The sequence below is a fragment of the Lytechinus variegatus genome, chromosome 16 (assembly GCF_018143015.1).
Source record: "Lytechinus variegatus isolate NC3 chromosome 16, Lvar_3.0, whole genome shotgun sequence".
In the NCBI taxonomy this organism is placed as follows: domain Eukaryota; kingdom Metazoa; phylum Echinodermata; class Echinoidea; order Temnopleuroida; family Toxopneustidae; genus Lytechinus; species Lytechinus variegatus.
The window spans coordinates 12,318,231-12,338,901 of record NC_054755.1 but is presented as its reverse complement, the minus strand read 5'-3'; the positions used below and the strand labels follow the sequence as shown (position 1 = coordinate 12,338,901).

The following is a 20,671-nucleotide window of genomic DNA, read 5'->3' as shown; positions in this document are numbered from 1 at the left end:
GAAGATACAGACCACTTTAATTTTATTTGGGTACCGAGTTTGTGTACATATTTTCGATCGATATTCATTCTTTTAATTCATTCTTCGTCAGGAAAAAAAATAACCCACCATGATAGTTTGTGTTTGTAAATTCTTGTTGTTTTTTTTAATGTCATAGTGCCCACATAAATATCCCTTTGATCGTGGGCTAAATCATAACTTATCTATAGGCCGGTGCTGAGGGGGCACATTTTGCTGCGGTCGGGCAAAATTTTGAAAAGTTCGGAAGCCACTCAAAATGTTTACCATTTTAAAATAAAAATCTATTTTTTAGTTGATTTGTACAAAATATTGGGACTATATGTCACATTCCTGTTTTGTCCCTTTGATTTATTCATGATTTTTTTTTTTGGGGGGGTCATGGATTTTTTTGGGGGTCCAATGCCTCCCCCCCCCATCTAAACACCAGTGCCTGTGACTATCCATAACTGTTTGAAACAGAAGTAGGCAAGTGAGATTATAACAAATGACTTTTTAAAGGTGCATTTGCTGCATTCTAATTATGTGCAAATTTGTGTAAATTTACAACAACAAAAAATATTTTCAAGATTTAAAAAAACCTGTAGGTAAAGAATGCGCCAAATCCAACCAAGTAGGGAACGAATGATCATAAATATTACAGATATCGTGGTCTAGTGGTTATGACTCTCGTTTTCAACTGAGGGACATGGGTTTGATTCCCACCCATGGCTTTTTTTTCATTCAGTAAGAAATTTACCCACATTGTGCTGCACTCGACCCATGTGAGGTGAATGGGTACTTGGTAAGAAGAAATAAATTCTTCGATCGCTTGATCTAGTCCACCGAGCTAAAGCTGGCCGCTGAGTAATGGCAGGGCCCGCTGGGAGAACAGTTTTCGGAAATGAAGTGGCTTGCCTGGGAATTTAAACATACCGTTGGTATTATATCTCAGGAACCAATTCATTACAATTTTGGGCTGTCGATGTTTTTCATGTTTCTCCAAGATATAAATTAGTAAAACAATGAAATTTATTCTTTTTTTAATTGTGAAATCATCACCAGGGGCCGCGGAACGGTTTTCAAAGTGGGGGGGGGGGGGCTGACCATGCAAAAAATCACAATCATATGGTCATTTTCACATTTTGTACACGGTTTTGGAAAAAAAGCCCCTGCTTCCGCGGCCCCTGATCAACTTGATTCTCTAAAAGAGGAGTTGGACCCTGAAACAATGATTCCTCCCCCTTGAATTTTCTCCAGGCAGAAGTAACAACATTTATTGCATAAAGAAAATTCCACTTTTCTTTAAAAACTTACTCAACCCTGGTTGCAATCATTTCTCCATTTGTGATTATAATATCGTAATATTCTCTTCTCTCTTTTTAGAAAAAAAAAACAAACAAGACTGGTAGATATATTTTCAATATGTGAAATTTTATTCGCAAAGATAAGTTTAAATATTGCACAATTGAAACTAAAAAAAAAATCAAGTAATATTACTCAAAATTACTGAGAAGAAAAATCTTACGTAGGTGACGTGTCTGGATGAAATAAATTGGGCCAGTTTCATAACTTATGAAGAATTGCAATTATTGTAACTTTACAATTAAGTAGCATCTACATGTACCATGGTAATATTGATTGTCATTTGCTGCTAAACCATGTTAATGTGGTATTTGGCATGATGGCAAAGTTACAAGTATTTATGGAACAGGCCCCTACTCATTCCTAACACAGTTAAATACATGTAGTAGCCTTAAACATATTTTCAAAGAAAAAAAGGGAATTCAAGAGGATTAAGTGATTCGAATGAAATCAGAAAAACAAGAAAAATGATTGTTATAAATGTTTAAAGTATGTTTTCATGAGATAAAGATAAATTGTACATTGAGTGAAGATAGAAAAGTTACAGATGGTATAGAAATTAAAAACTACATAACTAAAAAATAGTAAATTTAGATTAAGTACATGTAGGTTTTGTCTGCTTACATGCCCCCCCCAAAAAAAAAAAATGTTCCTCCAAAATGTTTGCTCAAGATTTCATAATTCTCTTATGAGGACATTATAATTACATAACCAAGAGAAACAGTGTTTGGGAAAAAACAGAGATGTGTGATGTCACTTGTGAACAACTCTCCCCATTACTTAAGTATATATTTCACTTAAATTGCCTCTTTTTTATCACATCTATCAGTAGATCATGTGTTATTTCTATAGGAGGACATGTAATACAGATTTTTAAAGAATACATCATGGATAAAGAGTTTGTATCACCACAAGAAAAGCAGAAAGAGACATTTTGAGGGTATTGTATAGTCCATCAAAGGGAAAGTTGTTCACATGTGACATCACACATCCTTGTCGCATTGCCAATAGGAGGATCTCCATAGCATTAGTGATTGCAATATTTAAATACTCATAACTTTCTCATTATATGTCCGATTTTTCTCAAACTTTCTTTGTTCTTATTCTTTGATTTTTCTGTTTCGACATAAGCCTACTTATTCCAAAGGTTACATTCCCCTTTAAACAATGAATACATAAAATATTGTCAAAAAGCACTCACATAATGTACAGATTTGTCTTCAGGTTGCTAAATAAGTGAACATTAATTAATGAGTAACCTTTTTTTTACCATACCAATTTATTACCAATGTATGCTGTACATTTCTAAATTTTAGAATTCTTCAGGTGTAGGTGGTTGATATAAATATACTTTGAAGGAATTTTGTAGAACATACTTTACCATCAGTCAGATTTGCTTCTTTCTCCTAATGAAATGGTATAAAAAATATTTCACATTGAAAAACAGATCTGGAACTTCCTGGAAGCCGATTGAATTCTTGAAAATCCCCCTAAATGTGGCTGCCAAAATGCCACTTGATAATGTGTGCATAAAAAAACATTCATGATGTTCACAGGAAATTAAAGAAAAAAGTTTGATCGTGTTCATTTGATAAATTTTGCAATTCTAAGTGAAAATCAAATTTGGCCTGGTGCCCAATTACAGTAAAATTTGTGCATTATTTTTCCTCTTTGATCAGATATCAAGCATGGAATTGACTGGAAACTTTAGGATTTACATGTATAATCTGTGTACTTGTTGCTTTCTGATATCCAAACACTTAATTTAAATAAATAAATAAATAAATAATTAAAGATTTGTATAGCGCACATATCTGTCGATGACACTCAAGGCGCACAATTAACTTATATAAAACAGAAATGAAATAAATAAATACAAAAAAAAATGAACAAACTGACAAGAAAAATACAAAATCAGTTAAAGTTGGTAGTCAAAATAACAATTCGGGCTTATCTCACAACAGTTAAGGAAATGCTTCCCTCATGAGGAAAGTCTTTAATTTTTTGTGGAATTTTGTATGAAAGATGCTCAGATGGCACTTTTGAAAATTTGTGAAAAACATTACACTTAAAAACTTTTAAAACAAGCTACAATCTGTGATAATAGTACTAATAGGCCTTGCTTATATAGATATCAGCTGCAACTTTTAATTTTTGTTAAAACCATTGATATTTGTTGATTCAATAAAACACATGAAAAAAAATTTCCTACAATACTGTAAGAGTTGGCAATAGTGCAAATTACAGAAGCATTCAAAGTTAAATCCATCCAATAATGGAAGTCATTTTCATCAAAATTCGAATACTTCGAAGTTAGACTATGGCGTAGTATCCATGTTCGCCAGATGGATTGAATATGTCAGAGTCTCATTCATATAATAATTGCCAAAATCAAAACATGAACATGATAAATCACGTGTCTAAATTGATGGAGTTGTGTATTTTCATTTGAAAATTTGTAGAGGTACCAAGTACCAAGCTTTCATCAGTCAATATTTTCTTTGGTATTGCAATGTATATTCAACACAACTAAGAATCAGATACTAGTACAACAGGAATTCTGTTTCATGATTTAAACTGGTTGCTCTAAAAACTTGACGATAGGACTAGAGATTAAGCTGGATCCTTACATATGAAATAAACTTTATATCATCTTTTTCATAAACCAGTGCTATGTGATTTTCATCAACATAAGTTAGGCATGAATATCCACTACCTTTTCCATAAATATTCAAAAGATTTGGATAGGTACTCCCAGCGTCCGTGCTCCAGTGAAGCGTGAGGTTGATCCGAGAAACGATACTGTACGCGTTGCTGAAGAATATATACTGATCATCATTGAAGTTGAGGATTGACCCACAGACGTTGGGATCTAGTAGTTCTTCTTTCAGTTGAATTGAGGTCGTGGGGAATGAAGATCCACCATCAAAGCTCATTGCTTGGATGCGACACTTGCAGTGATAGCTGTAGGTATTCCGCACATTGGCAAGGATTGTCCCATTCTTCAACTCAACAATCTGGATGAGCATAATTTGACAAAATGGAAAGTCAAATTCGCAAAAGACCTTTTCTTTATAAAATGGAAGAAATTCTGGGTTTGGTAGAATCAAACTAGATGATGGCTTCAGTTTGATAAATCAGTATAAAAAGGTCTACACTGTAGCTACTGATCTTAAAACACAATCAGGGCCCATTGCCATGGCCGAGTGGTCCAAGGCACCCAACTACACCATGAAAGTCCAGGGTTCAATTCTCGCCATGGCCCTTGTCCAAGGCATTTTTTATAATATACATTGCTCTTTTATTTTGATTCAATTAAATCGAAATGCTTAATGCATTATGGATAGTAATGTGCGGACGACGACGTGTATTTTTTTTAAATTAGAAAATACATAATATATAAAATAAAGCCTAGTGATTGATCATGGGGCTTATTCCTATGATTGATTGCATTGTTTATTGTGTATAATCATTCGTAAAAAAAATCATCCCCACAGTCAAGTGCTAAGCTTTGTGATCTCTGACCCAGGTCATAGAAATTTCCCATGGGCTTAGTTCCTTCTACGCAAGAAATTGATCAATGGTGAACTCCACTCGTCCCAACTGAGGAACATGTAAATGGGTACCAACATGAATCCCTAGCCAAGCCTCACTTGGATAATATAGGAGCACTAACAATGTGCATAAGTGTGCTATGTGAATACCCTACATTAATATTATTTCTATTATTTTTGTCATTATTATTACTATCATTATTATCATTAGATGAATCCCTTGGGGCCACACAAATTTTGTTCAACTTTTAGAAACAAAAAGCTAGGATACAGGTAGAAGAGGTGAAAAGAAACATGTTCGCATGATCTGGTATGACATTGCTACCGTATGTAGCATGCCCAGCAACTGAGTTTAGAAATTCTTTCTCGTCGCAACCAGATGACATGGGTTCAAATGTTGTGTGTCTTTTTTAACGTGGAATATAAATCAAGTGTATCTTACTATTTTTCTTACTATAGCAGAGCTTCAAAAATTAGAAGATTTCAAATACATGTTTTACCTGAACTTCACCTGGTACAAAGTCTCCAGTTTTCTTTGTCTGTCCGTATGGGAGACCAGCCAATCCCATGCTTATATTCCATATTACACCACCATCTGCAAGTGGAAACACATGAAACAATGGTTCCTTGGCATTAAAAATTGTCTGAATCAAATTCCATTCATATTTTACATTTCCAATTTTATAGATCAAAGGGAAATATCATCCTGTCATTTCATGCACCATTTTACTGAGCACTACTTGGGAAAAACTATTGGATTGAAAAATAGCAAAATTTTTGTCTCTCTCATGAATGATCTCATTGAAAATGTTATTTTTCATTATTTTGAAAATTGAATTGTTGCTCTCAATAGAGAGATTTTACAGAAGAACCTTTGCAAAACTTTAATGTGTGAAAGCAAACTTTCAAAAGTTAATACCGATTGGCCTAATCAGCTTTTTCAAATCAGAGAGAGCTTGCATCAAATGTACTGACCATCACTATGAAGGCACAACATTGACCGTTCATCTGCACCGTTTGCATCATTAGAATGTCCACAGGTAACCAGTCTGCCTTTGTGAGGAGGGTGTTGTTTCTGAATCCCATAACCGGGCCCAGGATCAAAATGTAGGTCCATTAGCTTTGGGTTCTTCTCTCCTAAATTCACAGGCTCGGACCAACTGTACCCAAAGTCTGGACTCGTCACCATGAAAACTCCAGATGGCTTTTGCCCAGTGCCATTGCATACTGAATGAACACAGAATGTGTGAATCAAAATGGTGTTGTTTGTTATACTGTCAACCAGGACTGTGCCAAGATTTAACCCGTCTGGAACTTTATAATCGTTGAGAATATAAACACTCGGTCCCCACGACTGCCCGCTGTTTGATGAGCGGCGCATGGCGATGAACTTCGCCCCGGCATCCGCGGAGCTGTATTTTCGCGCTTCGCTGAAGGCGAGGAGGTCTCCATTTGGCATTTGCTTGATGATGGGAATTCGATAAGTTGAAACTTCGCCTTCGTCCGATGATTCCCACAGCAGTTGCTCTTCTAACACAAACGGGGTTATCGCATACGTGACTGACAATAAGATTGAGATTTTTAAGAACAAAAGTCGTAGGATGTTCAATGCAAGCTCTGCCATGGTCTGACTCCTCCGTGAATACAGAATCATGTGACACTATTTCGCTGTAAACAAAGGTCAGGTGATCATTTACAACAACCTCGTCTCCAACACTGATGTGGTCTCCAAACGCAAGCCTCGACCGGTACATAGTCTTTATGGACACAGACCCAAATCATGATGGCCAACTCGTCCACCTACCGTATGATCTACTTTCATTTAGTCTAATGCCACTCCGCCCATCAACATTTCGTCTAACAATCTTCTTCTTCTTAGTTGTTCTTCCCCCGGTATTCGAGGATCAGCGGCTATCCGCAGGTTGGGTGTTGAGCAGAAGTAATTTCTCTTCACGAATGTGATGAATTTTAAGATGAACAATCATCTGGTCCATTAACCATTTGGTCCAATCGTCATTTCGTCCCGCATTTCGTCTAATCACTATTTCGTCTCACAACCAGTTGGTCTAATCCATTTCATTTTCATTCGTTTTGCACCATGCACTCAGTCCAATTAGACCAAATGGATCTGGACAAAATGGCTATTGGACCAAGTGGTTATAGCCGGAATAGCATTAGGCTAAGTGAAAGTAGACCATGTGGTGATTGTTTTTTATAAAAATGAAATAAAAATAATTCAATTCAATTCAAATGAGACAGTCGATATGTACTATTTTCTTTTATTTTATTTTTTGAATTATACACGATATTTTTTTTTTGGTGGGGGCTGATTTGACAAACACCATGCAGACTGACTCTTCATCATAATTTCATCAGGCAGGTTACAATCACTGGCGGATCCGGGGGGAGGACCGGCCCGTGCCCCCCCCCCCCTTGAGAGGCACAATTAAAATTTAAAATGCCGTTAAAACAGAAATGCCCCTCCCCTTTGAAAGTGCTTTTTTTTCTTGTCATTTTTTTCGTCAGGAATATGTGCCGCCCCCCCCCCCCTTTAGAAAAACTTGATGAATCGAACTTTGTATCACATTTACAGTGAGCATGGACCTATAGTCCATGCAGTGAGTGACAAATATACGGGCTCCCGATCGGATATTTTCTGAAATCAAGCAAAATCTTTTAAGTGTCATAAGAGTCAGCGTATATTGATTTTTTTCTTATTTAATAAGCACCCAAACACATTTTACCAGTTATTTTCATTTATTCGATTTGAAAAAATAAAAAGTGCCATGTAGATTAAATACCTTGCTTTAGGGCATTAAGCCATGCCAGTGAAAGATTTCCAGACTTTTTTTGGGGGGTTTAGTCAAGTGCCTTCGACCACGACATTCACATTTTTTTCCCTTGTTTGATTTTCTCTTTTTCAAAGACTATAATTAAATACTTCAGATCTCGGATACCAAGCCGGCCTCAAGGAGTGTATAACACTGCACTGACACAACTTCCCCTTTCATCAAAGAATCCGAATATTGAGAAGAATTTTGGTTAAAAATAATGGTCACAATGATCTCTATTTAAAAAAACAGGAATGTCTGGAAGCGCATACTGAAAATGTATTTTTTTTTTTTACAAAAGGTGGCGTGAAAAATTAGAAAGAAATTATTCAATTTTGCAGCGAATGCATGTATGCTTGTATTTCAATGTTATAATACATCCTGAATAATGATGCTTGTTTGCAATGATTTAGTTTAGGTCTTGAGACGTGAGGGGGGCATATTGGCTTTATTACATGATAAACGACCAGTGAGTTCCTATTTGAACGGAGACAAACAAGAACACAAAACATATTCAGTATAGTGGTGTGACATATCATTTATTATTTCAAGGCTGCATAATTTATATAAATAAACAGTTGCAAAGACATGCATTAGAAGAAAGGTGCATATACTTGAACAAAAATGACCTACATGTACATATATGAAAATTCTGTGGAAATGATCGAAGTATTCCACAAGCTAATGAACTGCATCTTTTATCAACAATGAGTAGTAGCATCGTTATCAGTATAAAAATATTTTTCCCATGACAGAAAGCTATACGGTAAACATTGAATTAAAAAGAAATACAAAAGACTAACAACATCTAAGGTATCGCTAAGCCTGCTATTCACTCTATGTAGGAAGCATGGGGGTGGAGTCAAGAGGATATCTGGTTTTATCGACAATATATGTATATATATATATATATTGTCGGTGAAACCAGATATCTTCTTGACTACACCCATGCTCATCTTTGAGAGCTATGCTCCTTTTAAAATCTACGATTTTATTTCCATGGCATTTACTAAACCTTTTGATTACTTCATTCCATATGCCGATTTCTATTATATATATATTGTCGATAAAACCGGATATCCTCTTGACTCCACCTCCACCCCCATGCTTTCTACATAGAGTGAATAGCAGGCTAAGCGATATTCAACAATTCAATATTTACCATAGCATTAGTTTTCTGTCACGGGAAATATAATTTATAAACATATAACTGTATAACATTCTTTGGTTCATTCGGGGTTCATTCTGAATATTGTGGTTTACCATACCCATGGTCTTACCACGAGTCCGATTTTCCCAATGTTTTTTTTTTCATAATTGTCCATTGTTACTTATCACAACTTGGTCAAATGGTCTACAATATATGTCAGTTAACATCGAGGAATATACGGTAAGCCGGGAGTCTTCAATCGACGTAGACAAGTTTACATGTTGATTTAAAAAATACAATAAGAAAATCCGCCTCGCGGAACCTCCCCCATTGGACTACAACCATAAGACATTTCTCTCTCAAAATATAATGATTAATCATAAAACACAAACACAACTTCATTCTTCATTCCACTGTCCATATTTGACTAAAATATTGCGTACGAAGAGGTTGTAAATTCGTGTAGTTAACGTTTGCACAGTGAAGTCTGCAAACAGATTCTTATGACTAAGTTTCAAACACCCCTCTAAAAAACACCCCAAATAGAATAAAGTAATAATAATTATACTAGGCTATTCCTAAAAACCAGTATATGAATACTTCAATAAAATATGTATGAACTTCCAATTATAAGATATAAGCATTCTTAAGAAACAGGCAGCATGAATTCTGTAAATACCATATTTGCACTCCCAGTTGTTAGACAATAATGTCCATTCTGAGATGTACCAAGTAAGCGTGCATACAGACTACAAGCTCTTAAAAAAACTTTGAGAAATGGACATAAAAATAGAGGAATTATTTGAAAAGAAAATGCCTGCTCCATGTCCTTTGTTTGGCGAATCCAAGTTTTTTTTTTGGTTGGGGGGGTGGTCGGGCCTAATAGAGGCCCACCCTTTTCTCTAAATATTTCATTTCAATTCGGGGAATGCCCCCTTGCCCTTTCCCCTCCTCCTCGGTGATACTACACTGCTTCGTATAATCTTCAAACTGTAAACCTTATCACCAAGATCCATTATACAAACAGCATGTGTGCATTACAAATATGTAAGTGCAAATAAAAAAGAGTACCTGATATCACGATATGGTCCGGAACTACTTTATTTTTAGTTATACACAAACACGATATTACAAAACTGTATACATGTACTTGTGGATGAAGCCAAGCCCCTTATACACATAATTCATCATAGCATACAATCATAAAACAAATATTCAACACCAAACATAATTTATTCAACTTCCATGTTAGACATTTCAAGTCACAACAAGAAACTTAGAATAATGGAAAATACATATGTGTGTTTGGTAAGTTAATTGCAAAAAGGCAACCAAATTCAAATCCTAATAATAACTGCATTTAAAGGACAAGTCCAGCCCAACAAAAACTTAATTTTAATAAAAAGAGCAAAATTCGACAAGCATAACACTGACAATTTCATCAAAATCGGATGTAAAATAAGAAAGTTACGGCATTTTACAATTTTGCTTCATTTCAAAAAACAGTTATATGCACATCTCGGTCCGTATGCAAATAAGGAACTGATGACATCACTCACTCACTATTTCTTTTGTATTTTATTATATGAAATAATTTTATTTTCTCGTCATTGTCATGTGAAATGAAGTTTCATTCTTCCCTGAACACGTGGAATTCCATTATTTCAACATTGTGCTTCAGACAAGGAGGTCCTAATCGTCAAATTCGTAAAAATTGGAATATTGTATAATTCAAACAATAAAAAACAAAAGAAATAGTGAGTGACATCATCAACTCTCTCATTTGGATGTAACTGGCTCGTTCATAAAACTATTTTGTTAAAAATAAGCGAAACTTTGAAATGTCATAACTTTCTTATTTTACATCCGATTTTGATGAAATTTTCAGCATTGTGCTTGTCTGATTTTTCTCTATTGATTCAAATCAACATTTTTCTGAGGTGGACTTGAACTTTAAGGACAGGGTAAAAATCATAACCCGGACTGGCTATGTGAATAAGGTGAAAATAAAGAAGTTATTACCCGCAGGTGATGACTATTGTGACCATTCCAATAAATCAGGGCTCCCGAACATACAGGTAATTGTAACAATGTCACTGATAATAGGTACCATGGTAACCCGCTGACAGCCAATCAAAATTAAGATTTCCATGAAAATTATAATGAATGACATAGGCACTACATGATGTACCTATATTTCATGCAACTGGCGCAAAATGATGTACACAAAACATTTATCTATCATCTCATCTCGCACAATATCAAAATTTTGTATTACAATTATATTGCACAATGTTGCGAAAAGGCATCAAAATTCCAATCTTAATTATAATAACTCCATTTTATGGAATAATGGAAAGGTAAAATAACTGTCTGGAAACGCCTATATAATGGTGATTTAGGTGAATATAAAGGAGATATGACCATTTTAAATAAATAAAGGCTCCCGAGGCATAGAACATGATATTAAGTGTGACAATGTCATTGATAATACGTACATGTACTATGGTAACCCGCTGACAAGATTTACATGAAAATCACAATTGAAAAGGCAGGAAGTATATAAATTGGGTTTATGCAACTGGCCTTATATGATATGTATACAAATGGCTGTCCATCATCATTCTGATCTCACACAATATAGAATATATCAAAATTATATTCATATCAATATTTCCTGGATATACATGAACCTTGAGTGATATCATAAAGCTTTACAAATATTAATATATAAAAAATTATTTGGCAATGATTATCAAAAAAATCCAGACTTATTTCATCTGTACTGATCATTTAGAATTATGAGATAGACAGTGGACATTCATGAATAAAAATTCTAGATAATAATTATGGATTCAGTTGAATTTTCAAGAAAGATATATATCTAATATCATTCTTTTCATAAATCAAACCTATATGATTTTCATCAATCGTTGTCAAACAGGAATAGCCACTGCCCCCTGGATGAATACTGAAAAAATGTGGATATGTCTCCCCCGAGTCCGTACTCCAATGAAGCGTTAGGTTTATGCGACTCTTTGCATTGAACGGGTTGCTGAAAATGAGGGTATCGTTGTAGTTGAGTATTGAACCGCAAACCCGCGGGTCTAGGAGTTCCTCTTTGAATGTGAGGTAGGGCAAGGGGAAGGTCTTGCCGCCATCGAAGCTCAAAGCCTGGATACGGCAAGTGCAATGAAAGGAGCGCTCGTTGCGTGCATTGATCAACAGAGTGCCATTCTTCAGTTCGACAACCTATAGCCAAAAATTCAAACGAATTGAAGGTGATCTCTGAGAAATCCTATGTATTAAAAAGATGGGCCATCAAATTAATTACTTTTCTTTGTCTGCCCGGGGGTCGGCATAACTATCCAGTCAATATCTTGTGATATGCCTTAAAAATTTTCTCTAAAAAATCTTGTATATTGTCAGTGGCGCTTATGAGTTTGGAAAAACTGATCTTAAAATGACTTTATGAGTAAATCAGAACATAATGTACATCAGGGGCGGGGGGCAAAGTTTTCGGAGGAAAATTTTGACAACCCCCACCCCCCCCAAAAAAAGGTCTTCAATGTAGAAAGAAGGGGCAACCCTCTATTTTAATGGCATTTTTACATTACATATTTTTATTTTGCTTCTCAAAAGGGGGGGCACATGCCCCCAGCCCCCTGTGCCCCCCCCCCTGGATCCGCGCCTGATGCACATGTATTTACAATTAAATCTCTAACCATTCTCATTTAGTGTCCTGGTAATATAATACACTTTCACAATTAAAGTTAATTCGCAAATTTCCTGTCAGTTCAAGATGAAAATAAAGAAATTGCAGACATATAAAGATACATGTATATAGGCCTATAGCCTATATGTCACCAAGTATATTCAGTGATGCCTCTTTCACCGTTTCTCTTTCTCACACTTTTTTTGGGCCTGCAACTCATCAAATGAGCAGACTGCCAACCCCCTCCACATCAACATCATCAGATTTAACCCTGACAAGTACAAACATGAAAATTTTCAAAAAAAAAATTTTTTTTTAGTAAAATAGAGGGAAGTTTGGTTCAGGGGTGGATCCAGGATTTTCCAGAATGGGGGCCCATTTTCCCAAGGAAAATTTGACAAGCAAAAAAACTTCTCACCTGCACCTCTCCGGGTTCAAAGTCACCCATTTTCAGCTCTTCTCTGTTTTGTGGCAAGTTAAGGATGCCAGGTGTCATCTGCCAAGTCAACCCAAGATCTTTGGAGAAAAAATGAAACAATTTCACAAGGGTAGCGTCAAATTTATCGGATAAATTTTGATGATTCTCACTACACTGCAGTATCACTGGCATGAAGTTATGGGGAAATTTACCCAAATCCCACTTTTTTGTCAGTAAACATGTGAAAAAAGGAAAACAATGACCATCTCATTGTGATATTTTGCATGGTCAACCAGTTTCAAAGTTTTGTTGTTGAAGAGCTCAAGCTTGGAACATTACTCAACTTGGAGGAAATAGAAGCCAGAAAGAAAAGACCATTCTCATCGAGCTGGAGACCAATCAGTTCAGACGCACACACTTTCTAGAACATATAGTTTATTACTGCAGCCCCTGTTGTATAGTTTATTAACATTTCCCTAATTATTTGTTCAATAACCTTCATAAAATTGATCTAGATCGAGTAATAAGGTAATGAGGTCTCAGTCACTCTCCTGCACTAAGTGTTTTACTCTCCTTGCACTTACTTGTAATTCAATTGTAAGTCTGGATTGTTTCAGAAAATGTAATATACTCATAAATATTTAAAGGTGTTTTTTCATACATATACTGATCTTGAAACATAAAACTACCCAGGACCCATAATAACAGTCATAAAATATAATCCTGACAAAAATTGTGACATGTCTTGCATCTTATCATGAAGATCATTAAGTTGATGTGTTTGTAATAACAATCATCATGAAGAACATTAAAGACAAAAACACAAGTAATATAGAACATGCAATACAAGAATGATTCATGTAATTTAATAATGAGCAAAATAAAAATAGCAAAAAATATAAAAGAAACAAAAACTTTATATACCATCACTTGTAAGACAGAACAAGCTGGTGAGCCCTTGACCACATGAAACAAGTCTTCCTTTGTTGGGTTCATACTTCTTTTGGATCCCATACCCGGGTCCAGGATTGTATTGGATTCCTTTCAATGATGCATCCTTATCCCCAAGATACTCCGGTTTAGACCAAGAATATCCCCAGTCTAAACTCGTCACCATGTAAAGTCCTTTAGGTTTTTCCCCGGTCCCGTTCACACACGAAGGGGTAGAATGAATGCAGAAGGTGTGGATTAGAATCAACTTATTGGTCTCGTGTTCGATTGTTATTGTTCCGAGATTCGTTCCATCCGGGACCGTGTGGTAGTCGTCGAGTATGAAGGCGGTCGGGCCCCAGTTGTCCCCGCTGTCGGTCGAGCGGCGCATCGCGATAAACTTCGCCCCAGCATCGCCTCCACTGTACTTGCGTGCTTCGCTGAAAGCCAGCAGGTCTCCTGTCGGGACTTGAATGAGAAGAGGGATCCGAAACTCGGCCACCTCACCTTGTTCGTCCTTTTCCCATAATATTTTTTCTTCGATGACTTTGGGACTGAGCGAAGAAACTGACAATATGTAACACAATATAAGAATAATTGGCGAATTGTAGAAAAGAACTGCCATATCTGCACACCAGTCCAGTGTTCGTCTGCTTCTCTTTGATCTGCAGGCGGCGCAGTAAACAAACCAACCTCGTTTCTAAAAAAAATTGTTGCCTTGTAGTTGTTGTGTAATCGCGACTGTTCAGTTTCAATTTACTTAATCGATTGTATCATAAGCAAAATACAGAAACTTATTTTTGACTTGTGTTCTTCATACTCTCTCTCGTCACATTTTGGGGGGTAAAAGGTAAAAATGCTGGGTTTCAACGCCCCGAAAGTTCATGCATGCGGTCTCTTTTTGAAGACTATTTACATTCACCGTATCGTATTTCACTTCCGCATTTTGACCCAGACTGCATGCATACTGAAAGCAGTGGATTAGTGCATGCACTGTACTGTGTACAATTGCCGTTCATTATGCACGTCATGTGAATTTATAACACAACTCAAGAGCTCAATCTTTTGCGACTTCAACATTGTTTGTGAGCTTCGAATTGTTTGCTGTTTCTTTATGAGGAGCTGCATCACGACAATGTGCAACTTGTAGATGAGTCTCTACTCTTGACGGTGGAGTGTGCACGTGTGGAAATCAAACGGAACGCTTCTGAAGTTATAAAAGACAAGTCAAATAACTAAAGCAAGCCAGCGCTTCAATTCCAGCTTCATCTTCAATTCACGAGTCCTATGCATAGAGTTTAGGTTTATGCCATGTATGATGTGCCTATGGGCCAAATATAAAATCTAGTCTGTTGACTCTGTTCATTTTAACTGCCTGAACTTTTCCTCTACTATCGGTGTAAACCTTTTGGAATGCGTGTTTCTCTAAATATTTATAGGGCTAGGCTATTTGTAAGCACAGAAGCAGAGTTGCATGAAGTTTCAACTTTGAGTACAAGTCAGCTACATGTGTAGGCCCTGCCCCTAGTAATAAAATCACAATAAAATTCTCTGACTCTGGACGCATCGCTAAACTGTAAACTTGAGATCTACTTCCATCATGGCGCTGGCACCGAAAGTGATCATGACCTGGTTCTTCACTCTCCTCTTTCTCATCCTCTTGGCTCTGCGTCTGGACCAGAATACAACCTGGAACTGGTTCATCATCTTCCTTCCTCTGTGGATCTTCGACTTCTTAGTCCTCTGCATTCAGCTCCTGCGGATCGTCACGCACGTCAGGACTGGCCACGACCGCCATCTTGAGATGACCATGTCGACCAAGATATTCTTCGTCATTGGGATAGGCCTGAAGCTCCTGTTCCAGGTCCTGTTATGTGTGCGGCTGGAGTACAAGCATGATTTGGCCCTGTTCTACGTTTTCATACCCCTGTGGGTGATTCTAATATTTGGCGCTGTCCGTTTGACCCCTTGGATTGTGAAGCAGACATGATCGCTGTCATGGTCAATAGTCGGATTCTCAAAAAAACTTCTTTGAAATATAAGTTTACTGCACTATTTTGAATCACAAGTTGGACACTAAATAATTGCATCTTGGAACAATATCCCACTTCTTTCAGAGTAGACTGCTGTCTATAAATCTAAGGCTCAAAGCTACATCTGTGTGTTGTTTCTGTGGCCTCTGACATTGAAAAGAGATGCAGAAACATTTCAAACGTTTTCATAAAATGTGCTTGGAAAACATTCTCAGCATTTTTTTTATCATACATGATGTAGCTTACATGTAGATATTTTTCTTTGGATGCCTGGATGGAGCATGGTGCCAAGGCTGTGCCATGTAGCCAAGTCTGAAGTCTTGGATTGATAATTTAAGTGAACCTTTTATTAAAAATAAAAGTTACATGTAGACTCCTATAGCGGGTCTAAAACAACATGAAAAATGAATGTTTTAAGCAAAATAATATTTCACCAAGAGAAATATAATCATTGATCAACAATTTCCTTGAAGTTTATGAGTGGCTGCAAGTGATGAAGCTAAAACTACATTTTAGTCAAGGTGTTAACTTCTTCTGGAAACGGTACAGTCCACCGTCTGGTGTATTGTTGTACTGGTAATGAATTGAACTGGCAAAGATGGAGGAGTTTGTTTTCAAGTGACTGAGGAAAGATCTTTTGTGAAGTTGATGTTGTTTGAAGAATTTTTGCCTTGGATGCCCCTCCTGAAATTACAACATTGGGCAAGAATTTTCCAGAATATATCTGGAAGATTCCATTATGATATTCTCAACAAAACCCAAAATATGTCTGCTTTGCCCCGGACTCTGCAATGGTTATGGATGACCACAGTTACAAAGACTGTATTTAAGAGAAGAAAAAGACATCTTAAACACATTTAAAGGGTAAATAAGTATTGTATTAAACTCCCATCGCATGGAAACCAAAACCCAAGGAGACAATAAATCTTATTGGAAATGTGAAAATTAGAGGAGCATTTCAATACAAGTTTCATTGCAATCCATTATGAAATACTTGTAAATGACTTATGGAAGTTAGAAAAGTCTTAAAACAGTTTATACAGAGATGCTCAAATTGGCTGATTTTGGGGGGATCCCCATAGAAAACAAGGCTTTTCAACCTCTCGTAAACTGATTTTGGTATTTACATATTGATCCTCTCGTTTTACTTGTTAGATTTATTCTCTCAAGATTTTTGGTTTCCTTTATGTTTCACAACTATTAACATGTACATGTATAGTCATTGGTGAACCTAAGGGTTAGGGACAGGTAGGTACATCTGATGCTTCATGGGGCCACAAAAAGGGGCAAAAAATTGGCCTTTGAAAGGCATGATGCCCCCCCCCCTTTTTTTAGACTTGTGCTGTAATAGGAATGCTCAATAGATAATTGTCAAATTTGCCCTATTTTTATCAGAAAATAAAAAATACAGTGAATTCACCAATTACATGTAACTTTCGGAATCTGTTGTCACTCCACTTGTAGAACCCAGGAAAAAGGAATACTTTTTTACATTTCAATAATATTTTTAAATCATTTTTTTTTACATACTGTACATGAACAGGTCATGGAAGCTCTGAATACAGAGAAACCAACTGTGAAATCAAATTACCTCTCAAATACATGTACTTGTAACAAAATATAGAATTAAAGCAGCATATGACTTTTGGTATCCTGATTTAATATCCCTATATTATGGTGGCCAAGTTGATGGTGGCCAAGTTGATGGTGGCTGTATCCTTTACTGTTCTTCAACTCGGAGAGATGCTCTAATATCAAAGAACATGTATAAAAACAGAATTAAAACAAATCTGTCTCTCTGTACTTTACAGTGAGTTGGAGAATACTGAAGGTTACATACATTGTAGATGTAATTGGTTTATTACCATGACAAAGAGACTCTAATAGTTTGGCAAAATATGCATAGAAGAACCAGAGGTGTGTTTCTTAATATTATTTTTTCACCAATAGTGTGATATACTTGTATATCCAAAATGAAATTACATGAACTTGTTTCATTTTGTTTGCTTTGGTTGTGCATTAAAAAAATAATGAGTTTCAAGTAACTAATGAAGTTGGACTGTTTATACTTTATTTATCTCATTTTTATGCAAGTGTCATTGCTCTTCTTTGACTAACAATTTTCAAATTTTGCTCCAATAAATAGTATTTTATCAAGTTTTTCAGGAAAACACATATTGCATTTACTGATGTATTTTCAATTTCTTTCCTTAAATTCTCTTTCCAGTATCTCAAAGACTGCGATCATATACTTCTCATGAAAGATGGGCAGATAAGTGAAACAGGCACCCATGATGAACTACTGGGTCTGAACGGAGAGTATGCAAGACTCATCCAGACGTACCATCCAGAGGAAGATGTGGAGAAGGAAGATACTCTGATAGAAGATGGAGAGAAGGGTGAAATGAAGCAAGCCCTGCCCACCGGGGAGGAAGATGGAAAGAACGATAGCTTATCCACTCAAGATGAAAAGAACACAGGAGGTAAGTATTGCTCAATGGATGTCATCACCACAGCCATTGTGTCCTTTTGCAAGGCATTTATTTACATTTGTCACTGTCCATCCAGGGGTAGGTGGTGGGAACCTGGTAGGAAGAAATCCCTTGAATGTTCCTGCACCTAAAGTTAGATATTACTATTATTGTTGTTGAGTTGGGAGTTGGGAATGTTTAAGAAACATCGAGTTCAAAATAAATTTATTTTGAGAATATGAAAAGATGACAGATGGTGGCAGGAGACATGAGAATAAGATGAGAAAATGGAAGGAGGAAGATAGATAGATAGGTAGATAGATAGATAGGTAGGTAGGTAGGTAGGTAGGTAGGTAGGTAGGTAGGTAGGTAGGTAGATAGATAGGTAGATAAATTTTATTTTCACACGATAAAAAACCCAAACAGATACAGTCTGATTTGCATTGGGACCGTACCATGAATAAAATATGCAAAGTACAAGGCACCCAATCTAAATTCATGTATAACACAATTATAATCATAATTCTTACCAGGTAATAATAGAAATTGGTAAGTTTATACAAATAATTATAATCAAATGTTAAGTTAAAAATATACAAAACATCTTCAGTATGAATGCATAGTACAAAAAAAACATAAATATAGGGTAAGATATTACTCGGATACATAATTATGAATTGATTAATTTGAATTACTGAAATAATCCCTGTATAACGACACTGCACACTTACACATTCACCTGTACACTACCGTCATAGAGTTACACATCAAAGAAGAGAAGGAAGATGGGGAACTTTGGAGAGATGAGAAGAGTAAGAGGGGTAATAAAAGAGTGAGGAGAATAAGAAAGGAGGTTGGATGTTTCATAAACGTGTTCATTTAACCATGAGTTGTGATCTTGAGCATAGAAGATGCCCTTCTTTGATGTTTCAAAAATATGAGACTGAATTGACATTAACAAAATCTACGCCTTGTTAATTTTCCCCCATTTGTGCTGTGATAAGTGACCATTGCCTTAAATATATCTTAAGTTAAAACCTGTTGATTTGAATTACATTTTCTTTTATTTTCCTACCTTATTTCTGCAGCTAAGCTGATAAAGGAAGAGGAAATGGAGTCGGGAATAGTTTCCATGGCAACATACAAATCCTACGTCCACTATGCCGGCGGCTGGTTCAGGGTCATAGGAGCAGGTCTCTCTCTTGTCCTAGCCAATGCATTCCTGGTGGCTACCAACGCATGGTTGGCAATTTGGTTGAGGTCAGCAAACGTGCGAGATTTGGTAAGACATATCCAACAAGACAAATGTTCCATTTAATACTTGTATTTACATGTACTTAAATAATAGGTTTTAATGGGGAATTGTTTGATGGTAGCATGAAATGTTCAAGTCCTGAATGGAATCATTGTTTTGCTGCCTTTGCTGGTTTACCTGTTAAGTCTTGACTTTATTGAATTGTAATAATTTCATTTTTTAGTTTGGGAAGTTTTAAGGAGGAAGTCCTGTCGGTTATGGTAATTAAAGTTGACTTTTTCTTCAGCCCGATTTTGAGCGCCAGTGAAGATTTTTCAAAATAGGTGCACCAATAAAAGAGATTCATAGTAAAGTGTAAAGAAAAAAATGGAGTTTTTGTTTAGCACACTACTTGTCTACCTTCTACTAATGCTTGAATTAAATTTCCCCAATTTATCGAAACCCATTTTCCCAAAATTTTTTAGAACCTGCCTATTCGTCATTAATTTGAAGTCTATTTTGATCCAAGGTCAAGTCTTGATTGTCTGCCCATGCTGGGATAATTCATGCTTGAGTGAGATTGAATTCATTCATGAATGGAAATCATCATCATCGATCAAACATGCACGCTATTTGAATCACACATGATCAAGAAAAGTTTGAAAAAGGAAAAGCAATGACGGGATCAAAATAACATGAATGTTGTGTACAACAAGTACAATGACCATAGTATTATATAGCTGTTGGATCATTGCTCTTTCAACCAGCATAAATGAGACAAAGCAATATATACTATTAATATACATTTATTGAAGATGACGACAACTTGCTGCTGAATAACTGATAACTCGGGAGTAAGTGTAATGGGAATGGCACTAATGGACGATCGATCAGAAATCTGGCTTTAAACAGAATCATGTATAGAGAAATCTGCACTGGGCGAACCATCGACAGCAACACGTACATAAGTGGC

The 20,671-nt window shown here is 36.2% G+C and overlaps 4 protein-coding genes across 6 annotated transcripts in view; 2 read left to right on the top strand and 2 right to left on the bottom strand.

Annotated features, from left to right (window-relative positions):
- LOC121429569 (multidrug resistance-associated protein 5-like) overlaps window positions 1–20,671 on the top strand; it is a 79,377-nt gene that overhangs the window by 44,686 nt on the left and 14,020 nt on the right. For all 3 annotated transcript variants that reach the window (XM_041626660.1, XM_041626661.1, XM_041626659.1), the window contains 2 exons: window positions 18,221–18,476; window positions 19,553–19,746. In XM_041626660.1, the coding sequence (XP_041482594.1) occupies window positions 18,221–18,476; window positions 19,553–19,746 (450 nt within the window). The remainder of the gene's footprint in view (window positions 1–18,220; window positions 18,477–19,552; window positions 19,747–20,671) is intronic.
- Window positions 3,664–6,545, bottom strand: LOC121429571 (sialidase-1-like). Its single transcript, XM_041626663.1, has 3 exons — window positions 5,892–6,545; window positions 5,417–5,511; window positions 3,664–4,379 (listed from the first exon to the last, which is right to left on the bottom strand). Exons 1-3 carry the CDS (start codon window positions 6,538–6,540, stop codon window positions 3,969–3,971), a joined length of 1,155 nt encoding a protein of 384 aa, XP_041482597.1. The 5' UTR covers window positions 6,541–6,545; the 3' UTR covers window positions 3,664–3,968.
- Window positions 11,266–14,632, bottom strand: LOC121429573 (sialidase-1-like). The gene is made up of 3 exons (XM_041626667.1): window positions 13,955–14,632; window positions 13,031–13,128; window positions 11,266–12,149 (listed from the first exon to the last, which is right to left on the bottom strand). Exons 1-3 carry the CDS (start codon window positions 14,583–14,585, stop codon window positions 11,745–11,747), a joined length of 1,134 nt encoding a protein of 377 aa, XP_041482601.1. The 5' UTR covers window positions 14,586–14,632; the 3' UTR covers window positions 11,266–11,744.
- LOC121429574 (transmembrane protein 60-like) lies at window positions 14,937–16,611 on the top strand. Its single transcript, XM_041626668.1, has one exon. It carries the CDS (start codon window positions 15,561–15,563, stop codon window positions 15,948–15,950), a length of 390 nt encoding a protein of 129 aa, XP_041482602.1. The 5' UTR covers window positions 14,937–15,560; the 3' UTR covers window positions 15,951–16,611.

Bases quoted from the DNA above. Each gene is read 5' to 3' on its own strand.
- LOC121429571 (XM_041626663.1), bottom strand. From the start codon at position 6,540: ATGGCAGAGCTTGCATTGAACATCCTACGACTTTTGTTCTTAAAAATC. The intron at 5,512-5,891 runs GTCAGTACATTT...TTCCACTTGCAG, and splicing joins GTTGTGCCTTCATAGTGATG to ATGGTGGTGTAATATGGAAT. The intron at 4,380-5,416 runs GTAAAACATGTA...ATGCTCATCCAG, and splicing joins TTGTACCAGGTGAAGTTCAG to ATTGTTGAGTTGAAGAATGG.
- LOC121429573 (XM_041626667.1), bottom strand. From the start codon at position 14,585: ATGGCAGTTCTTTTCTACAATTCGCCAATTATTCTTATATTGTGTTAC. The intron at 13,129-13,954 runs GTATATAAAGTT...TTTTCTCCAAAG, and splicing joins GTTCTGTCTTACAAGTGATG to ATCTTGGGTTGACTTGGCAG. The intron at 12,150-13,030 runs GTGAGAAGTTTT...TTTTGGCTATAG, and splicing joins TTGAACCCGGAGAGGTGCAG to GTTGTCGAACTGAAGAATGG.
- LOC121429574 (XM_041626668.1), top strand. From the start codon at position 15,561: ATGGCGCTGGCACCGAAAGTGATCATGACCTGGTTCTTCACTCTCCTC.